The sequence below is a fragment of the Pristiophorus japonicus genome, chromosome 10 (genome assembly GCF_044704955.1).
Source record: "Pristiophorus japonicus isolate sPriJap1 chromosome 10, sPriJap1.hap1, whole genome shotgun sequence".
NCBI lineage: Eukaryota > Metazoa > Chordata > Chondrichthyes > Pristiophoridae > Pristiophorus > Pristiophorus japonicus.
In genome coordinates, this window is record NC_091986.1 from 223456797 (window position 1) to 223479284 (window position 22488).

Below are 22488 nucleotides of genomic sequence, written 5' to 3' on the forward strand. Positions count from 1 at the left end.
GAACATCTTGTCCGCCGGCTTCTCTGGCGCTAGAAGGTCCTTCATCAGGGAGTACGTTCTGGATCCACAAACCGTCAGGAGATGAGCCCTGCGTTTGTCGGCCGAATCCTGTCCCAACCATTCCTTAGTGACAAAACTTTGCTGTAGTCTCTCAATAAAGTCGTCCCAATCATCACCAACACAGTACCTCTCGTCTGTGCTGCTAGTGGCCATGCTCGCGTGGTTTAAATCCCAGTTTCTCGTCGCCAATGATATGTCCTTACTATACAGTATAAATGCACACGAGGCCCATACTTGAGAGAAGGTCACTCTGTGACCAGTTACCTTTATTACCAAGACCTTAAGTGATGAAGATGGGTGGAGCTTCCCCTTTTATACCTGAACGTCCACATTGGGAGTGTCTCCCAGAAGTACGCACCTTGTGGTCAGTGTTCTCAAGGTGTACAACTTAGGTCAGCTTATACATGGGTTACAATGATAGTTGAATACATGACACCTGCATACTAACTGTTTGTGTTTCATGCACAAGGACTCCCAGGTCCCTCTGTATTGCAATTTTTCTCCATTTAAATAATAATTTGCTTTTCTATTTTTTCTGCCAAAGTAGATAACCTCACATCTTCCCACATTATACTCCAGCTGCCAGACCTTTGCCCACTCACTATATTGTCTCAGCTCACAGCGACCTTTCAAGCAGCGCGTTCCAGATCACAACGCTTTGTGTAAAAAGTTCCCCCATCTCCCCCACTGGTTCTATCGCCGATTAGCGTCAATCTGTGTCCCTCTGGTTACCGACCCTCCTGCCCCTGGGAACAGTTGCTCCTTAGTTACTCTATCAAAAGCCTTCATGATTTTGAACCCCTCTATTGAATCTTCTCTTAAACTTCTCTCCGTCTCCTGTGAAACGCCTTGGGACAATACCTTGTTGTTGTTCTCTGATCGAAGGAGAACAAGCCCAGCTTCTCCAGTCTCTCCCCGTAACTGAAGTCCCTCATCCCTGGAACCATTCTGGTCAATCTCCTCCGCACCCTCTGTAGGGCCGTGACATCCTGCCCAGAATTGGCTCCAGCTGCGGCCTAACTAGTGTTTCATAAAGGTTTAGTATAGCTTCCTTGTTTTTGTACGTTTTGCCTCTATTAATCCAGGATCCCAACTTGCTTTTCAACAAATTCTCAATGTGTCCTGCCACCTTCAAAGATGTGTGTTCATCCACCCCCAGGTCTGTCTGTTCCTGCACCCGATTTAAAATTGTATCATTTAGTTCACTCACAGAATTCCCATTGATTCTCAGGGGAATCAGGTCTGGCAATATCGTGGCAATATATCAGAAGGACAGTTCCTAATCCACGATAAATTCCCGGGAATTCCCGACAATCTGGGGGCAGCGGTTCAGTGCCCAAAAGGAGACTGTGCGGAGGATTCAGTAATCTTTTTCAAAGGTAAGGGCATTCTGTGAAGTGGTCCCGATTTTCCTCCCGATGGAGATGGAATTGGACAGACCACAAGGTGCTAGATTCCTTCCCTGCTGTGTCAGCTGACCTCAGTTTGTGAGTCTCAGTTGGGTTTAGTCACTCGTGGGCAGGGGCAGGAAATTGAGGCAGGTTTCGCCCTCCTGACTGAGTGTAATGCAGCCAAGTTTGCTGCTGATATAAAGATAAGTGGTAAAGCAAGTAGTGAGGAGGACACAAAGGCATATAGACAGGCTCAGTGAATGAGCAAAACATTGGCAGATGAAGTATAATGTGGGAAAATGTGAGGTTATCCACTTTGGTAGGAAAAATAAAAAAACAAATTATTATTTAAATGGAGAGAGATAATAAAATGCTGCGATACAGAGGGATCTGGGGGTCCTTGTGCATTAAACACAAAAAGTGAGTATGCAGGTACAGCAAGTAATCAGGAATGCAAATTAAATATTGGCTTTTATTACAAAGGGGGATGGAGTATAAAAGCAGAGAAGTCCTGCTACAACTGTACAGGGTATTGGTGAGGCCACACCTGGAGTACTGCGTACAGTTTTGGTCTCCTTATTTAAGGAAGGATATATTTGTATTGGAGGCAGTTCAGAGAAGGTTCAGTAGGTTAATTCCTGAGAAGAAGGGGTTGTCTTATGAAGAAAGGTTGAGTCGGTTGGGCCTATATTCCCAAATTGGGGAAAAGCTAACTGCTAAGTTAAGGAGTGATTTGGCCACAGTGAACTGGAAACAGCTACTTGAATGTAAACCAGTGCCAGAACAGTGGGAGGCATTCAAGGAGGAGATCCGGAGGGCTCAGGCCAAACATGTGTCCTTAAAGAAAATGGTTGGGAATAACAATTCTACAGTCCCCTGGATGTCTACAGACTTACAGGGGAGGGTAAAGAAAAAAAGGGAAGCTTATATCATATACCAATGGCTAAATACTATAAAATCTCTGGAGGAATATAGAAAGTCCAGGGTGAAATTAAAAGGGATATTAGGAAAGCAAAGAGACAGCATGAAAAATTCTTGGCAAGTAAAATCAAGGAAACCCCAAAGATGTTCTATAAATATATTAAGAGCAAGAGAATAACTAAAGAAAGGGTAAGGCCTATTAGAGACGATGAGGGTAATCTCGGTGTGTGGAGGCGGAAGATGTGGCTCTGGTTCTTCATGAATACTTTATGTCTGTTTTCACAAAGGAAAGGGGCAATGTAGTTATTGCTATCGAGAAGGAGTGTGAAATTCTGGACAAAATAGACATAGTGAGAGAGGAGGGATTGGGGGGTTTGCTGGCTTTGAAAGTGGATAAGTCCCCAGGCCCAGATGAAATGCATCCCAGGCTGTTGAGCGAAGCAAGAGAGGAAATAGCAGAGGCTCTGACCATCATTTTTCCAGCTTTGTTTGGATTCAGGCATGGTGCCAGAGGACTGGAGGACTGCTAATGTGGTGCCCTTGTTTAAGGAGGAAGAAAGGGATAGACCGAGTAATTACAGCCAAACCTCAGTGGTGGGAAAATTATTGTAAAAAATCCAGTAAGACAGGATAAATCTACATTTAGATAAGCAAAGATTAATCAGGGACAGTCAGCATGGATTTGTTAAAGGAAGATCATGTTTAACTAACTTGATTGAATTTTTCAAAGAGGTCACCAAGAGGGTCGATGAGGGCAATATAGAAACATAGAAACATAGAAAATAGGTGCAGGAGTAGGCCATTCGGCCCATCGAGCCTGCACCGCCATTCAATGTGATCATGGCTGATCATTCACCTCAGTACCCCTTTCCTGCTTTCTCTCTATACCCCTTGATCCCTTTAGCCGTAAGGGCCATATTTAACTCCCTCTTGAATATATCCAATGAACTGGCATCAACAACTCTCTGTGGTAGGGAATTCCACAGGTTAACAACTCTCTGAGTGAAGAAGTTTCTCCTCATCTCAGTCCTAAAGGGCCTACCCCTTATCCTAAGACTGTGTCCCCTGGTTCTCAACATCGGGAACATTCTTCCTGCATCTAACTTGTCCAGTCCCATCAGAATTTTATATGTTTCTATGAGATCCCCTCTCATCCTTCTAAACTCCAGTGAATACAGGCCCAGTTGATCCAGTCTCTCCTCATATGTCAGTCCTGCCATCCGGGAATCACTCCCTCAATAGCAAGAATGTCCTTCCTCAGATTAGGAGACCAAACTAAACACAATATTCCACGTGAGGCCTCACCAAGGCCCTGTACAACTGCAGTAAGACCTCCCTGCTCCTATACTTAAATCCCCAAGCTATGAAGGCCAACTTACCATTTGCCTTTTTCACACCCTGCTGTACCTGCATGCCAGCTTTCAATGACTGATGTACCATGTCACCCAGGCCTCGTTGCACCTCCCCTTTTCTTAATCTGCCGCCATTCAAATAATATTCTGCCTTCGTGTTTTTGCCACCGAAGTGGATAACCTCACATTTATCCACATTATACTGCATCTGCCACGCATTTGCCCACTCACTTAACCTGTCCAACATCCTCCTCACAGCTCACACCGCCACCCAGCTTAGTGTCATCTGCAAACTGGGAGATAATACACTCAATTCCTTCACCTAAATCATTAATGTATCTTGTAAATAGCTGGGGTCTCAGCACTGAGCCCTGCGGCACCCCACCAGTCACTGCCTGCCATTCTGAAAAGGATCCGTTTATCTGCCAACCAAGCAGACAGCAGTTAATGGATATGATGTAATTGGCATCACGGAGACATGGCTCCAGGGTGACCAAGGCTGGGAACTCAACATCCAGGGGTATTCAATATTTAAGAAGGATAGGCAGAGTGGAAAATGAGGCAGGGTGGCGTTGCTGGTTAAAGAGGAAATTAGTGCAATAGTAAGGAGGGACATGAGTCTGGATGATGTGGAATCGGTATGGGTGGAGCTGCGGAATACCAAAGGGCAGAAAACGCTAGTGGGAGTTGTGTACAGACCACCAAACAGTAGTAGTGAGGTTGGGGACAGTATCAAACAAGAAATAAGGGATGTGTGCAATAAAGGTACAGCAGCTATTATGGGCAACTTTAATTTACATATTGATTGGGCTAACCAAACTGGTAGCAATGCGGTGGAGGAGGATTTCCTGGAGTGCATTAGGGATGGTTTTCTAGACCAATATGTCAAGAAACCAACTGGAGAGCTGGCCATCCTAGACTGGGTAATGAGAAGGGACTAATTAGCAATCTTGGGGAAGAGTGACCATAATATGGTAGAATTCTTTATTAAGATGGAGAGCGACACAGTTAATTCGAAAACTAGGGTCCTGAACTTAAGGAAAGGTAACTTCGATGGTATGAGGCGTGAATTGGCGAGAATAGACTGGCAAAGGATACTTAAAGGGTTGACGGTGGATAAGCAATGGCAAACATTTAAAGATTACAATGATGAACTTCAGCAATTATACATACCTGTCTGGAGTAAAAAGAAAACAGGGAAGGTGGCTCAACCGTGGCTAACTAGGGAAAGTAGGATAGTGTAAAAACCAAGGAAGAGGCATATAAATTGGCTAAAAAAAGCAACAAACCTGAGGACTGGGAGAAATTTAGAATTCAACAGAGGAGGACTAAGGGTTTAATTAAGACGGGGAAAAGAGAGTACGAGAGGAAGCTTACAGGGAACATAAAAACTGACTGCAAAAGATTCTATAAATATGTGAAGAGAAAAAGATTAGTGAAGACAAATGTAGGTCCCTTGCAGTCAGATTCAGGTGAATTTATAATGGGGAACAAAGAAATGGCAGACCAATTGAACAAGTACTTCAGTTCTGTCTTCACGAAGGAAAACACAAATAACCTTCCGAATGTACTAGGGGACAGTGGGTCTAGTGAGAAGGAGGAACTGAAGGATATCCTTATTAGGCGGAAATTGTGTTAGGGAAATTGATGGGATTGAAGGCCGATAAATCCCCGGGGCCTGATAGTCTGCATCCCAGAGTACTTAAAGAAGTGGCCCTAGAAATAGTGGATGCATTGGTGATCATTTTCCAACAGTCTATCGACTCTGGATCAGTTCCCATGGACTGGAGGGTTGCTAATGTAACACCACTTTTTAAAAAAGGAGGGAGAGAGAAAACGGGTAATTATAGACCGGTTAGCCTGACATCAGTAGTGGGGAAAATGTTGGAATCAATCATTAAGGATGAAATAGCAGCGCATTTGGAAAGCAGTGACAGGATCAAGTCACATGGATTTATGAAAGGGAAATCATGCTTGACGAATCTTCTGGAATTTTTTGAGGATGTGACTAGCAGAGTGGACAAGGGAGAACCAGTGGATGTGGTGTATTTGGATTTTCAAAAGGCGTTTGACAAGGTCTCGCTCAAGAGATTGGTGTGTAAAATCAAAGCACATGGTATTGGGGGTAATGTACTGACATGGATAGAGAACTGGTTGGCAGACAGGAAGCAGAGAATCGGGATAAACGGGTCCTTTTCAGAATGGCAGGCAGTGACTAGTGGAGTGCCGCAGGACTCAGTGCTGGGACCCCAGCTATTTACAATATACATTAATGATTTGGATGAAGGAATTGAGTATAATATCTCCAAGTTTTCAGCTGACACTAAACTGGGTGGTGGTGTGAACTGTGAGGGGGATGCTAGGAGGCTGCAGGGTGACTTGGACAGGTTAGGTGAGTGGGCAAATGCGTGGCAGATGCAGTATAATGTGGATAAATGTGAGGTAATCCATTTTGGGGGCAAAACACGAAGGCAGAATATTATCTGAATGACGGCAGATTAGGAAAAGGGGAGGTGCAACGGGGCTTGGGTGTCATGGTTCATCAGTCATTGAAAGTTGGCATGCAGGTACAGCAGGCAGTAAAGTAGGCAAATGGTATGTTGGCCTTTATAGCTAGGGGATTTGAGTATAGGAGCAGGAAGGTCTTACTGCAGTTGTACAGGGCCTTGGTGAAGCCTCACCTGGAATATTGTGTTCAGTTTTGGTCTCCTAATCTGAGGAAGGACGTTTTTGCTATTGAGGGAGTGCAGTGAAGGTTCACCAGACTGATTCCAGGGATGGCTGGGCTGTCATATTCACTGGAGTTTAGAAGGATGAGAGGGGATCTCATAGAAACATATAAGATTCTGACGGGACTGGACAGGTTCGATGCGAGATAAATGTTCCCGATGTTGGGGAAGTCCAGAGCCAGGGGACATAGTCTTAGGATAAGGAGTAGGCCATTTAGGATGGAAATGAGAAGAAACTTCTTCACTCAGAGAGTTGTTAGCCTGTGGAATTCCCTGCCGCAGAGAGTTGTTGATGCCAGTTCACTGGATATATTCAAGAGGGAGTTAGATATGGCCCTTACGGCTGAAGGGATCAAGGGATATGGAGAGGAAGCAGGAAAGGGGTACTGAGGGAATGATCAGCCATGATCTTATTGAATGGCGGTGCAGGCTCGAAGGGCCGAATGGCCTACTCCTGCGCCTATTTTCTATGTTTCTATATGAGACCGTATCTCGGTGTGTGGGACCGTATCTCGGTGTGTGGGACCGTATCTCGATGTGTGGGACTGTATCTCGGTGTGTGGGACCGTATCTCGGTGTGTGGGACAGTATCTCGGTGTGTGGGACCGTATCTCGGTGTGTGGGACCGTATCTCGGTGTGTGGGACCATATCTCGGTGTGTGGGACAATATCTCAGTGTGTGAGACAGTATCTCGGTGTGTGGGACAGTATCTCGGTGTGTGGAACCGTATCTCGGTGTGTGGGACCGTATCTCGGTGTGTGGGACCGTATCTCGGTGTGTGTGACCGTATCTCGGTGTGTGGGACCGTATCTCGGTGTGTGGGACAGTATCTCGGTGTGTGGGACAGTATCTCGGTGTGTGGGATCGTATCTCAGTGTGATGTTGGTTGTGATAAATATTGGCCAGGACACCGGGGAGACCTCCACTGCTCTTCTTCGAAATCTTGCTGTGGGATCTTTTATGTTAACCCAAGAGGGCAGACGGGGCTTTGGTTTAATGTATCATCCAAAAGACGGCACCTCTGAAAGTGTAGTGCTCCCTCAGTACTGCACTGGAGTGTCAGCCTGCTTGTTTGTGCTCAAAGTGGATAAACTCACATTTTCCCACATTATACTCCATCTGCCCAATATTTGCCCACTCTCTGAGTCTGTCTATATCCCTTTGCAGATTTTGTGTGTCCTCCTCACAATTTGCTTTCACACCCATCTTTGTATCATCGGCAAACTTGACTACATTACACTCTGTCCCTTCATCTAAGTCATTAATATTGTTTGTAAATAGTTGGGGTCACAGCACCGATTTCTGCGGCACCCCACTAATCACTGTTTGCCAACCGGAAAATGACCCATTTATCCCGACTCTTTGATTTGTGTTAGTTAGCCAATCTTCTATCCATGCTAATATATTACCACCAACCCCGTGAGCTCTTATCTTGTGCAGTAACCTTTTATGTGGCAACTTATCGAATGCCTTCTGGAAATCCAAATACACCACATCCACTGTTCCCCCTTATCCACCCTATTCATTACATTCTCAAAGAAATCCAGCAAATTTGTCAAACATGATTTCCCATTCATAAAACTATGCTGACTCTGCTTGATTAAAGACCGTCTATTTCCATATCCATAACAGCGCCCATCTCCACCCCTGCCTCAGCTCATCACCTGCTGAAACCCTCATCCATGCCTTTGTTATTTTTGACTTGACTGTTCCAACGCACTCCTGGCTGGCCTCCCATGTTGTACCCTATGTAAACTGGAGGTGATCCAAAACTAGACTGCCCTAACTCACACCAAGTCCTGCTCACCCATCACCCCTGTGCTCGCTGACCTACATTGGCTCCCGGTTAAACAACATCTCAAATTCAAAATTCTCATCCTTGTTTACAAATCCCTCCATGGCCTTGCCCCTCCCTATCTCTGTAATCTACTCCAGCCCCCAAAACCCCCGGAGATGCCTGTGCTCCTCTAATACTGCCATCCTGACCATCCCTGATTATAATCGCTCCACCATAGAAACATAGAAACATAGAAAATAGGTGCAGGAGTAGGTCATTCGGCCCTTCTAGCCTGCACCGCCATTCAATGAGTTCATGGCTGAACATGAAACTTCAGTACCCCATTCCTGCTTTCTCGCCATACCTCTTGATTCCCCTAGTAGTAAGGACTTCATCTAACTCCTTCTTGAATATATTTAGAGAATTGGCCTCAACAACTTTCTGTGGTAGAGAATTATACAGGTTCACCACTCTCTGGGTGAAGAAGTTTCTCCTCATCTCGGTCCTAAATGGCTTACCCCTTATCCTTAGACTGTGAGCCCTGGTTCTGGACTTCCCCAACATTGGGAACATTCTTCCTGCATCTAACCCTGTCTGAACCCATCAGAATTTTAAACATTTCTATGAGGTCCCCTCTCATTCTTCTGAACTCCAGTGAATACAAGCCCAGTTGATCCAGTCTTTCTTGATAGGTCAGTCCCGCCATCCCGGGAATCAGTCTGGTGAACCTTCGCTGCACTCCCTCAATAGCAAGAATGTCCTTCCTCAAGTTAGGAGACCAAAACTGTACACAATACTCCAGGTGTGGCCTCACCAAGGCCCTGTACAACTGTAGCAACACCTCCCTGCTCCTGTACTCAAATCCCCTCGCTATGAAGGCCAACATGCCATTTGCTTTCTTAACCGCCTGCTGTACCTGCATGCCAACCTTCAATGACTGATGTACCATGACACCCAGGTCTCGTTGCACCTCCCCTTTTCCTAATCTGTCACCATTCAGATAATAGTCTGTCTCTCTGTTTTTACCACCAAAGTGGATAACCTCACATTTATCCACATTATACTTCATCTGCCATGCATTTGCCCACTCACCTAACCTATCCAAGTCACTCTGCAGCTTAGTAGCATCCTCCTCGCAGCTCACACTCCCACCCAACTTAGTGTCATCTGCAAATTTGGAGATACTACATTTAATCCCCTCGACTAAATCACTAATGTTCAGTGTAAACAGCTGGGGCCCAGCACAGAACCTTGCGGTACCCCACTAGTCACTGCCTGCCATTCTGAAAAGTACCCATTTACTCCTACTCTTTGCTTCCTGTCTGACAACAAGTTCTCAATCCATGTCAGCACACTACCCCCAATCCCATGTGCTTTAACTTTGCACATTAATCTCTTGTGTGGGACCTTGTCGAAAGCCTTCTGAAAGTCCAAATAGACCACATCAACTGGTTCTCCCTTGTCCACTCTACTGGAAACATCCTCAAAAAATTCCAGAAGATTTGTCAAGCATGATTTCCCTTTCACAAATCCATGCTGACTTGGACCTATCATATTACCTCTTTCCAAATGCACTGCTATGACATCCTTAATAATTGATTCCATCATTTTACCCACTACCGATGTCAGGCTGACCGGTCTGTAATTCCCTGTTTTCTCTCTCCCTCCTTTTTTAAAAAGTGGGGTTACATTGGCTACCCTCCACTCCATAGGAACTGATCCAGAGTCAATGGAATGTTGGAAAATGACTCTCAATGCATCCGCTATTTCCAAGGCCACCTCCTTAAGTACTCTGGGATGCAGTCCATCAGGCCCTGGGGATTTATCGGCCTTCAATCCCATCAATTTCCCCAACACAATTTCCCGACTAATAAGGATTTCCCTCAGTTCCTCTTCCTTACTAGACCCTCTGACTCCTTTTATATCCGGAAGGTTGTTTGTGTCCTCTTTAGTGAATACCGAACCAAAGTACTTGTTCACTACCTCTCCACCTCTCTTTCCTCCTCCAAGACGCTCCTTAAAACTTACCTCTTTGACCAAGCTGTTGGTCACCTGCCCTAATTTCTCCTTATGCTGCTCGGTGTCACATTTTTTGGCTCATAATACCCCTGCGAAGCACCTTGGGATGTTTCACTACATTAAAGGCGCTATATAAATACAGGTTGTTGTTGTCTGAGCGCTCAGGCAAGAGTGGGCGAAATGGAGCAAAGGAATAAAGGTTGTGGTCCTGTGTGCAGGAGATACGGTGTACCAGCTGGATCTGAGCACCAATGCAGTGAAGGAGAAGAAATGGCCAGAGTTGCATCACTGCACGGCAAGCAATAGGTGGCTGGAAAAATACTACTGTTTCCAAGGGACAAACTTCACTCGCTTCAATCCCATCACTGGCCATGTTCCTGACGGATATCCCAAGGATGCACGGAACTACTTCATGCGCTGCGAAGGTCGAGGTGAGCAATTTGGTAATGTTCCTGTTTCAGAGACACTGAAATATCGAGATACACAGAATGTCCATCACAGGAACACGCCATTCAGCCCATCGGGTCCGTGCCGGTGTTTATGCTCCACATGAACCTCCTCCCACCCAACACCGTCCCACCCTATCAACATATCCTTCCATTTCCTTCTCCCTCATGTCCTTACCGATGCTGGGAGCTGTTCCCCATCTCCCCGTGGGGTAAATACTCCCCCCGGAGCCGTTCCCCATCTCCCCGTGGGGTAAATACTCCCCCGGAGCCGTTCCCCCATCTCCCCGTGGGGTAAATACTCCCCCGGAGCTGTTCCCCATCTTCCCATGGGGTAAATACTCCCCCCGGAGCCGTTCCCCATCTCCCCGTGGGGTAAATACTCCCCCGGAGCTGTTCCCCATCTTCCCGTGGGGTAAATACTCCCCCCGGAGCTGTTCCCCATCTCCCCGTGGGGTAAATACTCCCCCTGAGCCGTTCCCCATCTCCCCGTGGGGTAAATACTGCCCCAGAGCGGCCGTTCCCCATCTCCCCGTGGGGTAAATACTCGCCCCGGAGCGGCCCCCCCTCTCCCCGTGGGGTAAATACTCCCCCGGAGCGGCCCCCCCTCTCCCCGTGGGGTAAATACTCCCCCCGGAGCGGCACTGTGCCACAGGGCTCAGCTTTCATTCCCAGTTTCTACTGAGTCAGCTGATCGCCACTTGGTCCATGGGGAGAGGGGCAGGGGGAGGATGGGATGGGGAGAATGGAATTCGGGAGAGAAGGAAAGCGGGCGACATATGGCCTCAGTGCCCCTGAGGATGCTGTGTCCCCCCAGGGTGCTGTCCCTCCCCAGGGTGCTGCCTCCCCAGGGTGCTGTTCCCACATGGTGCTGAGTCTCCCCAGGGTGCTGTGTCTCCCCAGGGTATGTCTCCCCAGGGTGATGTTCCTCGCAGGGTGCTGTTCCCCCATGTCTCCCCAGGGTGCTGTGTCTCCCCAGGGTGCTGTTCCTGTACGGTGCTGCATCTCCCCAGGTTGCTGTGTCTCCCCAGGTTGCTGTGTCTCCCCAGGGTGCTTTCTCCCCAGGTTGCTGCGTCTCCCCAGGGTGCTGTGTCTACCCAGGATGTTGTGTCTCCCCAGGGTGCTGTTCCCACAGGTTGCTGCGTCTCCCCAGGATGCTGTGTCTCCCCAGGATGCTGTGTCTCCCCAGGGTGCTTTCTCCCCAGGGTGCTGTGTCTCCCCAGGGTGCTGTATCTCCCCAGGGTGCTGTGTCTCCCCAGGTTGCTGCGTCTCCCTAGGGTGCTGCGTCTCCCCAGGGTGCTGTCTCCCCAGGGTGCTGTGTCTGTGTGAATGTTACTAATGCGACTGATTGATGTTGTTGGAACTTTCAATGGAACAGAACATGCACACAAGAACAAATCAGTCGATGTGTCCATCTACAACCGCTGCAGTAACCGATCCTTCGATGAGTTCAATGAGGATGAGCTGGGAAGGATGTACGCATTCCGGGGTAAGCCCACACTCGGGTGATCAGGGCTTCGTGTCTGTGGGGGTTCGAGCAGGGCGAACAGGCAGTCATGGCCAAGCACCTTGTGTCTGTAACGGCACTTTCTCAGCAAAGAACCTGTACCGCTGCCTCAGTGGGTAAATACCCAGGCCGACAGGTCAGGGTGGTCCCAGGGTGCACTGACACACCAGCTCAGTCACATCAATGTTAAGATGTCTAATAATGTTCAAAAGACAAATTTAAAAGCATTGTATCTGAATGCACGAAGCATCTGTAATAAGGTAGACGAATTAACAACACAAATAGATGTAAACGGATATGATATAGTTACAATTACGGAGACATGGTTGCAGGGTGACCAGGGTTGGGAACTGAATATCCAACGATATTCGATATTTAGGAAGGACAGGCAAAAGGGAAGAGGGGATGGTGTGGTGGTGTTAGTAATAGATCAAATCAGAGCAATAGTGAGAAAGGATATTGGCTCAGAAAATCAAGATGTAGAATCAGTCTGGGTGGAGCTAAGGAGCACTAAGGGGCAGAAAACATTGGTGGGAGTTGTCTATGGGCCTCCAAACAGTAATGGTAGTGTAGGGAATGGCATGAAACAGGAAATTAGAGATGCATGTAGCAAGGGTACTACAGTAATCGTAGGTGACTTTACTCTACACATAGACTGGCCAAACCAAATTAGTAATAATACTGTGGCAGATGAATTCCTGGAGCGTGTACGAGATGGTGTTTTAGTCCAGTATGTTGAGGAGCCTACTCGGGAACAGGCTATCCTAGATTGGGTATAGGGTAATGAGAAGGGGTTAATTAACAGTCTTGTTGTGCGGGGTCCTTTAGGGAAGAGTGGCCAGAACATGATTGAGTTCTTTATTAAGATGGAAAGTGAAGTAGTCCAAACTGAAACTAGGGTCCTAAATCTAAACAAAGGAAACTACGAAGGTATGAGGAATGAATTGGCTATGATAGATTGGGAAGATTCATTAAAAGGCATGACAGTGGATAGGCAATGGCTAATATTTAAGGAACAAATGCATGAATTGCAACAGTTATACATTCCTTTCTGGCGTAAAAACACAAAAGGAAAAGTGGCCCAACCATGGCTAACAAAAGAAATTAAGGATAGTATTAGATCCAAAGAGAAGTTATACAAAGTTGCCAGAAAAAGTAGCAAGCCTGAGGATTGGGAGCAGTTCAGAATTCAGCAAAAAAGGACCAAGAGATTGATTAAGAGGGGAAAAATAGAGTATGAGAGTAAACTTGCAGGGAACATAAAAACCGACCACAAAAGTTTCTACAAGTACGTAAAAAGAAAAAGATTAGTGAAGACAAATGTAGGGAGATCCTTATCAGGCGGGAAATTGTGTGAGGGAAATTGATAGCATTGAAGGCTGATAAATCCCCGGGGCCTGATAGTCTACATCCCAGAGTGCTTTAGGAAGCGGCCCTAGAAATAGTGGATGCATTGGTGATCATTTTCCAGCAGTCTATTGACTCTAGATCAGTTCCTATGGACTGGAGGGTAGCTAATGTAACACCACTTTTTAAAAAAGGACGGAGAGAGAAAATGCGTAATTATAGACCGGTTAGCCTGACATCAGTAGTGGGAAAAATGTTGGAATCAATCATTAAGGATGAAATAGCAGCGCGTTTGGAAAGAAGTGACAGAATTGGATCAAGTCAGCATGGATTTATGAAAGGGAAATCATGCTTGACGCATCTTCTAGAATTTTTTGAGGATGTAACTAGTAGAGCGGACAAGGGAGAACCAGTAGATGTGGTGCATTTGGACTTTCAAAAGGCTTTTGACAAAGTCCTGTACAAGAGATTGGTGTGCAAAATCAAAGCACATGGTATTGGGGATAATGTACTGACGTGGATAGAGAACTGGTTGGCAGACAGGAAGCAGAGAGTCGGGATAAATGGGTCCTTTTCAGAATGGCAGGCAGTGACTAGTGGGGGACCCCAGCTATTTACAATATACATTGACAATCTAGATGAAGGAATTGAATGTAATATCTCCAAGTTTACGGATGACACTAAACTGGGTGGCAGTGTGAGCTGTGAGGAGGACGCTAAGAGGCTGCAGGGTGACTTGGACAGGTTAGGTGAGTGGGCAAATGCATGGCAGATGCAGTATAATGTGGATAAATGTGAGGTTATCCATTTTGTGGGAAAAAACACGAAGGCAGAATATTATCTGAATGGCGGCAGATTAGGAAAAGGGGAGTTGCAATGAGACCAGGGTGTCATGGTTCATCAGTCACTGAAAGTGGGCATGCAGGTACAGCAGGCGGTGAAGAAGGCAAATGGTATGTTGGCCTTCATAGCTAGGGGATTTGAGTATAGGAGCAGGGAGGTCTTACTGCAGTTGTACAGGGCCTTAGTGAGGCCTCACCTGGAATATTGTGTTCAGTTTTGGTCTCCTAACTGAGGAAAAACGTTCTTGCTATTGAGGGAGTGCAGCAAAGGTTCACCAGACTGATTCCAGGGATAGCTGGACTGTCATATGAGGAGAGACTGGATCAACTGGGCCTTTATTCACTGGCGTTTAGAAGGATGAGAGGGGATCTCGTAGAAATGTATAAGATTCTGACGGGACTGGACAGGTTAGATGCGGGAAGAATGTTCCCGATGTTGGGGAAGTCCAGAACCAGGGGACATAGTCTTAGGATAAGGGGTAGGCCATTTAGGACTGAGATGAGGAGAAACTTCTTCACTCAGAGAGTTGTTAGCCTGTGGAATTCCCTGCCACAGAGAGTTGTTGATGCCAGTTCATTGGCTATATTCAAGATGGAGTTAGATATGGCCCTTACGGCTCAGGGGGTCAAGGTGTATGGAGAGAAAGCAGGAAAGGGGTACTAAGGGAATGATCAGCCATGATCTTATTGAATGGCGGTGCAGGCTTGAAGGGCCGAATGGTCTACTCCTGCATCTAGTTTCTATGTTTCTATGTTTCTAATTTATAATGTGGAACAAGGAAATGGCAGAACAATTAAATAAATACTTCGGTTCTGTCTTCACGGAAGAGGACACAAATAACGTTCCAGAAATACTGGGGAACTAAGGGTCTAGTGAACAAGAGGAATTAAAGGAAATGATTATTAGTAAGAAAATAGTGCTGGAGAAACTAATGGGACTGAAGGCAGATAGATCCCCAGGGCCTGATGATCTGCATCCCAGAATACTAAAAGAGGTAGCCATGGAAATAGGAGATGCATTGGTTGTCATCTTCCAAAATTCTGTAGATTATGGAACAGTTCCTGCAGATTGGAGGGTGGCAAATGTAACCCCACTATTTAAAAAAGGAGGGAGAGAGAAAACGGGGAACTACAGACCGGTTAGCCTAACATCAGTAGTAGGGAAAATGCTAGAGTCTATTATAAAGGATGTGATACCGGCACACTTAGATAATATTAACGGGATTAAACAAAGTCAACATGGATTTATGAAAGGAAAGTCATGTTTGACAAACTAACTGGAGTTTTTTGAGGATGTAACTGATAGAATAGATAATGGAGAACCAGTGGATGTAGTGTATTTGGATTTTCAGAAGGCCTTTGGTAAAGTCCCACATAAGAGGTTAGTGTGTACAATTAAAGCACATAGGATTGTAGGTAATGTATTGGCATAGATTGAAAATTGGTTAAGCTGACAGGAAACAGAGAGTAGGTATAAATGGGTCTTTTTCGGGTTGGCGGGCAGTGACTAGTGGGGTAGCACAGGGATCAGTGCTGGGGCCCCAGCTATTCACAATATATATAAATGATTTGGGTGAGAGAACTAAATGTAATATTTCCAAGTTTGCTGACGACACAAAACTAGGTGGGGTTGTGAATTGTGAGGAGGATGCAATGACGCTGCAAGGCGATTTAGATAGGTTGAGTGAGTGGGCAAACACATGGCAGATGCAGTATAATGTGGATAAATGTGAAGTTATCCACTTTGGTCGGATAAACATAAGGACAAAGTGTTATTTAAATGGTGATGGCTTGGGAAATGTCGCTGTACAGAGGGACCTGGGTGTCCTTGTACACCAGTCATTGAAAGCAAACATGTAGGTGCAGCAAGCAGTTAGGGGCAAATGGTATGTTGGCCTTCATTGCAAGAGGATTTAAGTACAGGAACAAGGATGTCTTACTCCAGTTATACAGGGCCTTGGTGAGACCACACCTGGAGTATTGTGTGCAGTTTTGGTCTCCTTACCTAAGGAAGGATATACTTGCCACAGAGGGAGTGCAGCGAAGGTTCACCAGACTGATTCCTGGGGTGGCAGGACTGTCGTATGAGGAGAGATTGGGTCGACGAGGCCTGTATTCACTAGAGTTTAGAAGAATGAGACGGGATCTCATTGAAACGTATAAAATTCTGACTGGGTTGGACAGACTGGATGCGGGGAGGATGTTTCCCCGGGCTGGGGAGGATGTTTCCCCGGGCTGGGAAGTCTAGAACAAGGGATCACAGTCTCAGGATACGGGGTAGGAAATTTAGGAGCGAGATGAGGAGAAATGTTTTCACTCAGAGGGTGGTGAACCTGTGGAATTCTCTACCACAGAAGGCTGTGGAGGCCAAGTCACTGAATATATTTAAGAGGGAGATAGATAGATTTCTAGAAACAAAAGGCATCAAGGGGTATGGGGAAAAAGCGGGAATATCGGCCATGATCATATTGAATGGCGGTGCAGGCTCGAAGGGCCGAATGGCCTACTACTGCTCCTATTGTCTATTTTTCTATGTTTCTATCACACTTCAGCCACTGCCGTCCTGAGGAAAGATTGGAGAGGCCGGAGTTGTCTTCTTTGGAATAGAGGAGGTTGAGGGGAGACCTGATTGAGGTGCATAAAATTATGAGGAGCCTGGATAGAGTGGATAGGAAGGACCTATTGCCCCTGGCAGAGTGGTCAACAACCAGGGGACAAAGATTGAAAGTAATTGGGGGAGGTTTAGAGAGGATTTGAGGGGAAATTTCTTCACCCAGAGGGTGGTGGGGGTCTGGAACTCACTGCCTGAAAGGGTGGTAGAGACAGAAACCCTCACCATATTTGGATGTGCACTTGAAGTGCTGTAACCTACAGGGCTACAGACCAAGAGCTGGAAAGTGGGATTAGGCTGGGATGGCTCTTTGTCGGCCGGCGCGGACATGATGGGCCGAATGGCCTCCTTCCGTGCTGTAAATTTCTGTGATTCTGTGACTTCCCTCAAAATCCAACAGGGTTCCTGCTCCTGGTCAGTGCGCAGAGCCTCCTGCAGGAAAGTGCACATCAATGTTCCCTCTGAGCTGCCGCCTGTGTTGCTGAGCAGGACTCTGCAGGGTCCTACACGGACCCCTCACAAGCTTTTCCATTTGAAATACAGAGCGTGCGCAGAGATTTATAGGTGGCCGCACATTGAAATACACAGACCTCACACAACAGAGAATTTAGAGGGAGCATTGGTGAACAACTGTGCCTGTGAGCTGAACAAAGGACAAGGTTCAACTGTGATGCCCCTCACAGTCGGATATCCTTGCAACAGCCACCTCTCCAGGTTCACACCTCAACAATGGCCACTTGGGAGAGACAACAGCATCATCATCATAGGCAGTGCCTCGGAATCGAGGAAGACTTGCTTCCTCTCGAAAAGTGAGTTCTCACTACAGTCCAATACGGGAATTACAGTCTCTATCAAGAGTGGGACAGACAGTGGTAGAAGGAAAGGGAGGGTGGGACAGGTTTGCCGCACGCTCCTTCCGCTGCCTGTGCTTGGTTTCTGCATGCTCTCGGCGATGAGACTCGAGCTGCTCAGCGCTCTCCCGGATGCTCTCCCTCCACTTAGGGCAGTCTTTGGCCAGGGACTCCCAGGTGTCGATGGGGATGTTGCATTTTATCAGGGAGGCTTTGAAGGTACCCTTGAAACGTTTCCTTTGCCCACCTGGGGCTCGCTGGCCGTGTAGGAGTTCCGAGTAGAGCGCTTGTTTTGGGAGTCTCGTGTCAGGCCTGCGGACACTGTGGCCTGCCCAACGGAGCTGGTCGAGTGTGGTCAGTGCTTCAATGCTGGGGATATTGGCCTGAGCGAGAACACTGACGTTGGTGCGTCTGTCCTCCCAGGGGATTTGCAGGATCTTGCAGAGCCAGCGCTGGTCTTATTTCCCCAGCACTTTGAGGTAACTGCTGTATATGGTCCATGTCTCTGTCTCTGAGAGACAGTAGGGGACCCGTTTCCCCAGCAAGGAGTCAGCATCTTCAGGAACAATGGTGAGAAGTCAGGGTGAAGCGAGTGAGACACTGAGGCCCAGGGGTCTGCTCCCCAGCGAGCAGAGAGGCTTCAAGCAGGGGCCGGACTCGGTGTGAGCACTAGACCTTTCGTGCCGAGTGTCTTATCAACATTCCCTATTGGCCGCTTCTGCACCAAACGTGTGATTCTGCTCCCTTCAGACGGCTGGTATTTCCGAATTGACTCGAATCGCGACGGCTGGCACCCCTGGCGAACCAACTCCAGCTGGCCCTCCCTGCACGGAAAGATAGACGCAGTCTTCAGCTGGAACAGTAAGATGTACTTCATCCAGGCAAGTTGCAAGTGCTAGACCGGACCCACTTTCAGAGCTCTTCCACATCGAATCCCTGATGTCAGCAAGCGCGTCCTGCACTGTGTCTTTATTACAGACGCTCCATCAGTCTCTATTACACAGGGTCCCTCAGTCCCTATTACACAGGGTCCCTCAGTCCCTATTACACAGGGTCCCTCAGTCCCTATTACACAGGGTCCCTCAGTCCCTATCACACACGCTCCCTCAGTCCCTATTACACACGCTCCCTCAGTCCCTATTACACAGGGTCCCTCAGTCCCTATTACACAGGGTCCCTCAGTCCCTATTACACATGGTCGCTCAGTCCCTATTACACAGGGTCCCTCAGTCTCTATTACACAGGGTCCCTCAGTCTCTATTACACACGGTCGCTCAGTCCCTATTACACAGGGTCCCTCAGTCTCTATTACACAGGGTCCCTCAGTATCTATTACACAGGGTCCCTCAGTCCCTATTACACACGGTCGCTCAGTCCCTATTACACAGGGTCCCTCAGTCCCTATTACACAGGGTCCCTCAGTCTATATTACACAGGGTCCCTCAGTCCCTATTACACACAGTTTCTGTTATTCTGTTTCACACGGAGGGAGGGAGTAGTGAGAGAGGAGTGCTGATTTCCTGGGAATGCTGCATGAGGCAGTCCTGGGAAAAATACAATGAAGATAGTGTGCACCTAGCCCAAGATGTGGTCTATTCTCACCATTCCTTTGGTTTGCAGGGACCAAAGTTGTTCATATATAAAACTGAGGCACGTTACTCGCTGATCCAGGGATACCCCAAGCCTGTCGCCGAGGAGCTGGGAATTCCCGGTACATCTGTCAAAGCAACATTCATCTGTCCACAATCGTCGCTTCTCTACGTGATCATGGGTAAGACAAAAGTACACGGAGCACAATCTCCGGGGTATTCGCAGCCTGTTGCGTTAGTTTGCAGCGCTGGGACACTGTCAATATTCAGCTGGAGGGGCCAGAGGCAATTCAGGAGAGGAGATCGTTCTGCAGCTGGTTAAGGAGGTAACCAAGCAGGTGGAGGGTGCAGAGTAGGTAAACAGCTGACTTTAATTTACATTACTTTACATGGGGGGGGTCTGTGGGGAGTGCGGGGTCTGTGGGGAGTGGGAGGTCTGTGGGGAGTGGGGCGTCTGTGGGGAATGGGGGGTCTGTGGGGAGTCTGTGGGGAGTGGGAGTTCTGTGGGGAGTGGGGGTCTGTGGGGAGTGGGGGGGTCTGTGGGGAGTGGGAGGTCTGTGGGGAGTGGGGGTCTGTGGGGAGTGGGGGATCTGTGGGGAGTGGGAGTTCTGTGGGGAGTGGGAGTTCTGTGGGGAGTGGGGGTCTGTGGGGAGTGTACAAAACGTGTTACAGAATCCTGAGGAATTTCCCCACCTTAATTTAAATAGAAGGAAAATGAGAATAGTTGTGTTACTGGCAGAGATTCTGACAGAATTTCCCCTTTCTGCTGAGTGCCCAACACTAACTGGCCTTGAGAACACAAGAACGCAGAGCAGGAGTCGGCCATTCGGCCCCTCAAGCCCACTCCACCATTCCACAAGATCATGGCTGATCTTCAACCTCAACTCCACATTCCCACCCGATCTGCATATTCCTTAACTCCCTTAGTTCCCAAAATCGACCTCCGTCGTCAATATCCTCAACAACTGAGCTTCCACAGCCCTCTGGGGCAGAGAATTCCAAAGATTCACCACCCTCTGAGTGAAGAAATTCCTCCTTATCTCCGTCCTCAATGGCTGACCCCTTATCCTGAGACTGTGACCCCTGTTCTTAGTTCCCCAGCCCAGGGGAAGCATTTTCTCAGCATTAACCCTGTCACGCCCCTTAATAATTTTATATGTTTCAATTAGATCACCTCTCATTCTTCTAAACTCTGGGGAATACAGGCCTAGTCTACACATTCTCTCCTCATAGGGCCATCCCCCCATCCCAGGAACCAGTCTAGTGAACCTTATTGCACGCGCACTTAGGCAAGTACGTCTTTCCTTGGGTCATTATCATCATAGGCAGTCCCTCGGAATCGAGGAAGACTTGCTTCCACTCTTAAAATGAGTCCTGAGGTGGCCGAACAGTCCAATACGAGAGCCACAGTCTCTGTCACAGGTGGGACAGATAGTCATTGAGAGAAGGGGTGGGTGGGACAGGTTTGCCGCATGCTCCTTCCGCTGCCTGCGCTTGGTTTCTGCATGCTCTCGGCGATGAGACTCGAGGTGCCCAGCGCCCTCCCGGATGCACTTCCTCCACTTAGGGCGATGTACTTCCTCCACCTAGGGCGATCTTTGGCCAGGGACTCCCAGGTGTCGGTGGGGATGTTGCATTTTATCAGGGAGGCTTTGAGGGTGTCCTTGGGTAAGGGGACCAGAACTGTACACAGTACTCCAGGTGTGGCTTCACCAATGCCCTGTTTAGTTGTAGTAAGACCTCTTTACTCTTACATTCAATCCCTTTGTAACAAAGCTTGAGAAGATGGTGGTGAGCCGCCTTCTTGAAGCGCTGCAGTCCGTGTGGTGAAGGTGCTCCCACAGTGCTGTTAGGGAGGGAGTTCCAGGATTGTGACCCAGCGACGATGAAGGAACGGCCGATATATTTCCCAGTCGGGATGGTGTGTGACTGGGAGGGGAACGTGGAGGTGGTGGTGTTCCCATGCAGCTGTTGCCCTTGTTCTTCTAGGCGGTAGAGGTCGCGGGTTTGGGAGGTGCTGCTGAAGAAGCCTTGGCGAGTTGCTGCAGTGCATCTTGTAGATGGTTCACACTGCAGCCACGGTGCGCCGGTGGTGGAGGGAGTGAGTGTTGAAGGTGGTGGATGAGGTGACCATCAAGCGGCTGCTTTGTCCTGCGAGACATCCCACAAACACTTGACGTCCTGCCTGCATTGACAGGGTCTTTGCTGTCTGTGGGATCTTGCTCTACACAAATTGGCTGCTACATTCCTGACATTACAACAGTGACAACACTTGAAACAGGAATTCATCGGCTGTGAAGCTGTTTGGGGCATCCTGAGGTTGTGACAGGCACTGTCGAATTGCATGTTATTACTGGCTAACTTTGCTTGTGCTGTGATGTTGCAGGTAACCATTTACAGAGCGTGAACCTGGAACAGACACCCAAGGTTCTAGGAAACGGATTCCGGATCGCCCATTTTCATGTGGATGGGGCCATGTGCACCACTAAGGGAGTCTACCTGTTTGTGGGCACAAAGTTCTACAAATACGATTCACCTGATCAGCTGGCTGCGTGGGAAAGTAGCCCCGAGCCACAGAGCATCAGCAAGCACTTCATGTCCTGCCCACATTGAGAGGACACGTCCGGCAGATCCCCGCAGCTCGCCAGAGACTTTCAGTGGCACCAGGCAGCCCGGCTTCACCTGAGCATCAAGTGGGAATATCCTCACCTGGTCAAAGCACACCTGTCCTGTCCCACACCTGTCCTGTCCCGCACCTGTCCTGTCCTGTCCCGCACCTGTCCTGTCCTGTCCCGCACCTGTCCTGTGCAGCACCTGTCCTGTCCCGCACCTGTCCTGTCCCGCACCTGTCCTGTCCCACTCCTGTCCTGTCCCGCACCTGTCCTGTCCCGCACCTGTCCTGTCCTGTCCCGCACCTGTCCTGTCCCGCACCTGTCCTGTCCTGTCCCGCACCTGTCCTGGTCCCACACCTGTCCTGTCTTGTCCCGCACCTGTCCTGTCCCGCACCTGTCCTGTCTTGTCCCGCACCTGTCCTGTCCCGCACCT

At 48.1% G+C, this 22488-nt stretch overlaps 1 protein-coding gene across 1 annotated transcript in view; it reads left to right on the top strand.

Annotated features, from left to right (window-relative positions):
- LOC139274939 (hemopexin-like) overlaps positions 1 to 22274 on the top strand; it is a 33665-nt gene extending 11391 nt beyond the window's left edge. The window contains exons 4-9 of the mRNA XM_070891685.1: positions 1292 to 1439; positions 10469 to 10693; positions 12075 to 12185; positions 18605 to 18735; positions 19475 to 19625; positions 21830 to 22274. Coding sequence (XP_070747786.1) covers positions 1292 to 1439; positions 10469 to 10693; positions 12075 to 12185; positions 18605 to 18735; positions 19475 to 19625; positions 21830 to 22056 — 993 coding nt within the window. The 3' untranslated portion in view covers positions 22057 to 22274. The remainder of the gene's footprint in view (positions 1 to 1291; positions 1440 to 10468; positions 10694 to 12074; positions 12186 to 18604; positions 18736 to 19474; positions 19626 to 21829) is intronic.
- Positions 22275 to 22488: the final 214 nt, after the last annotated feature.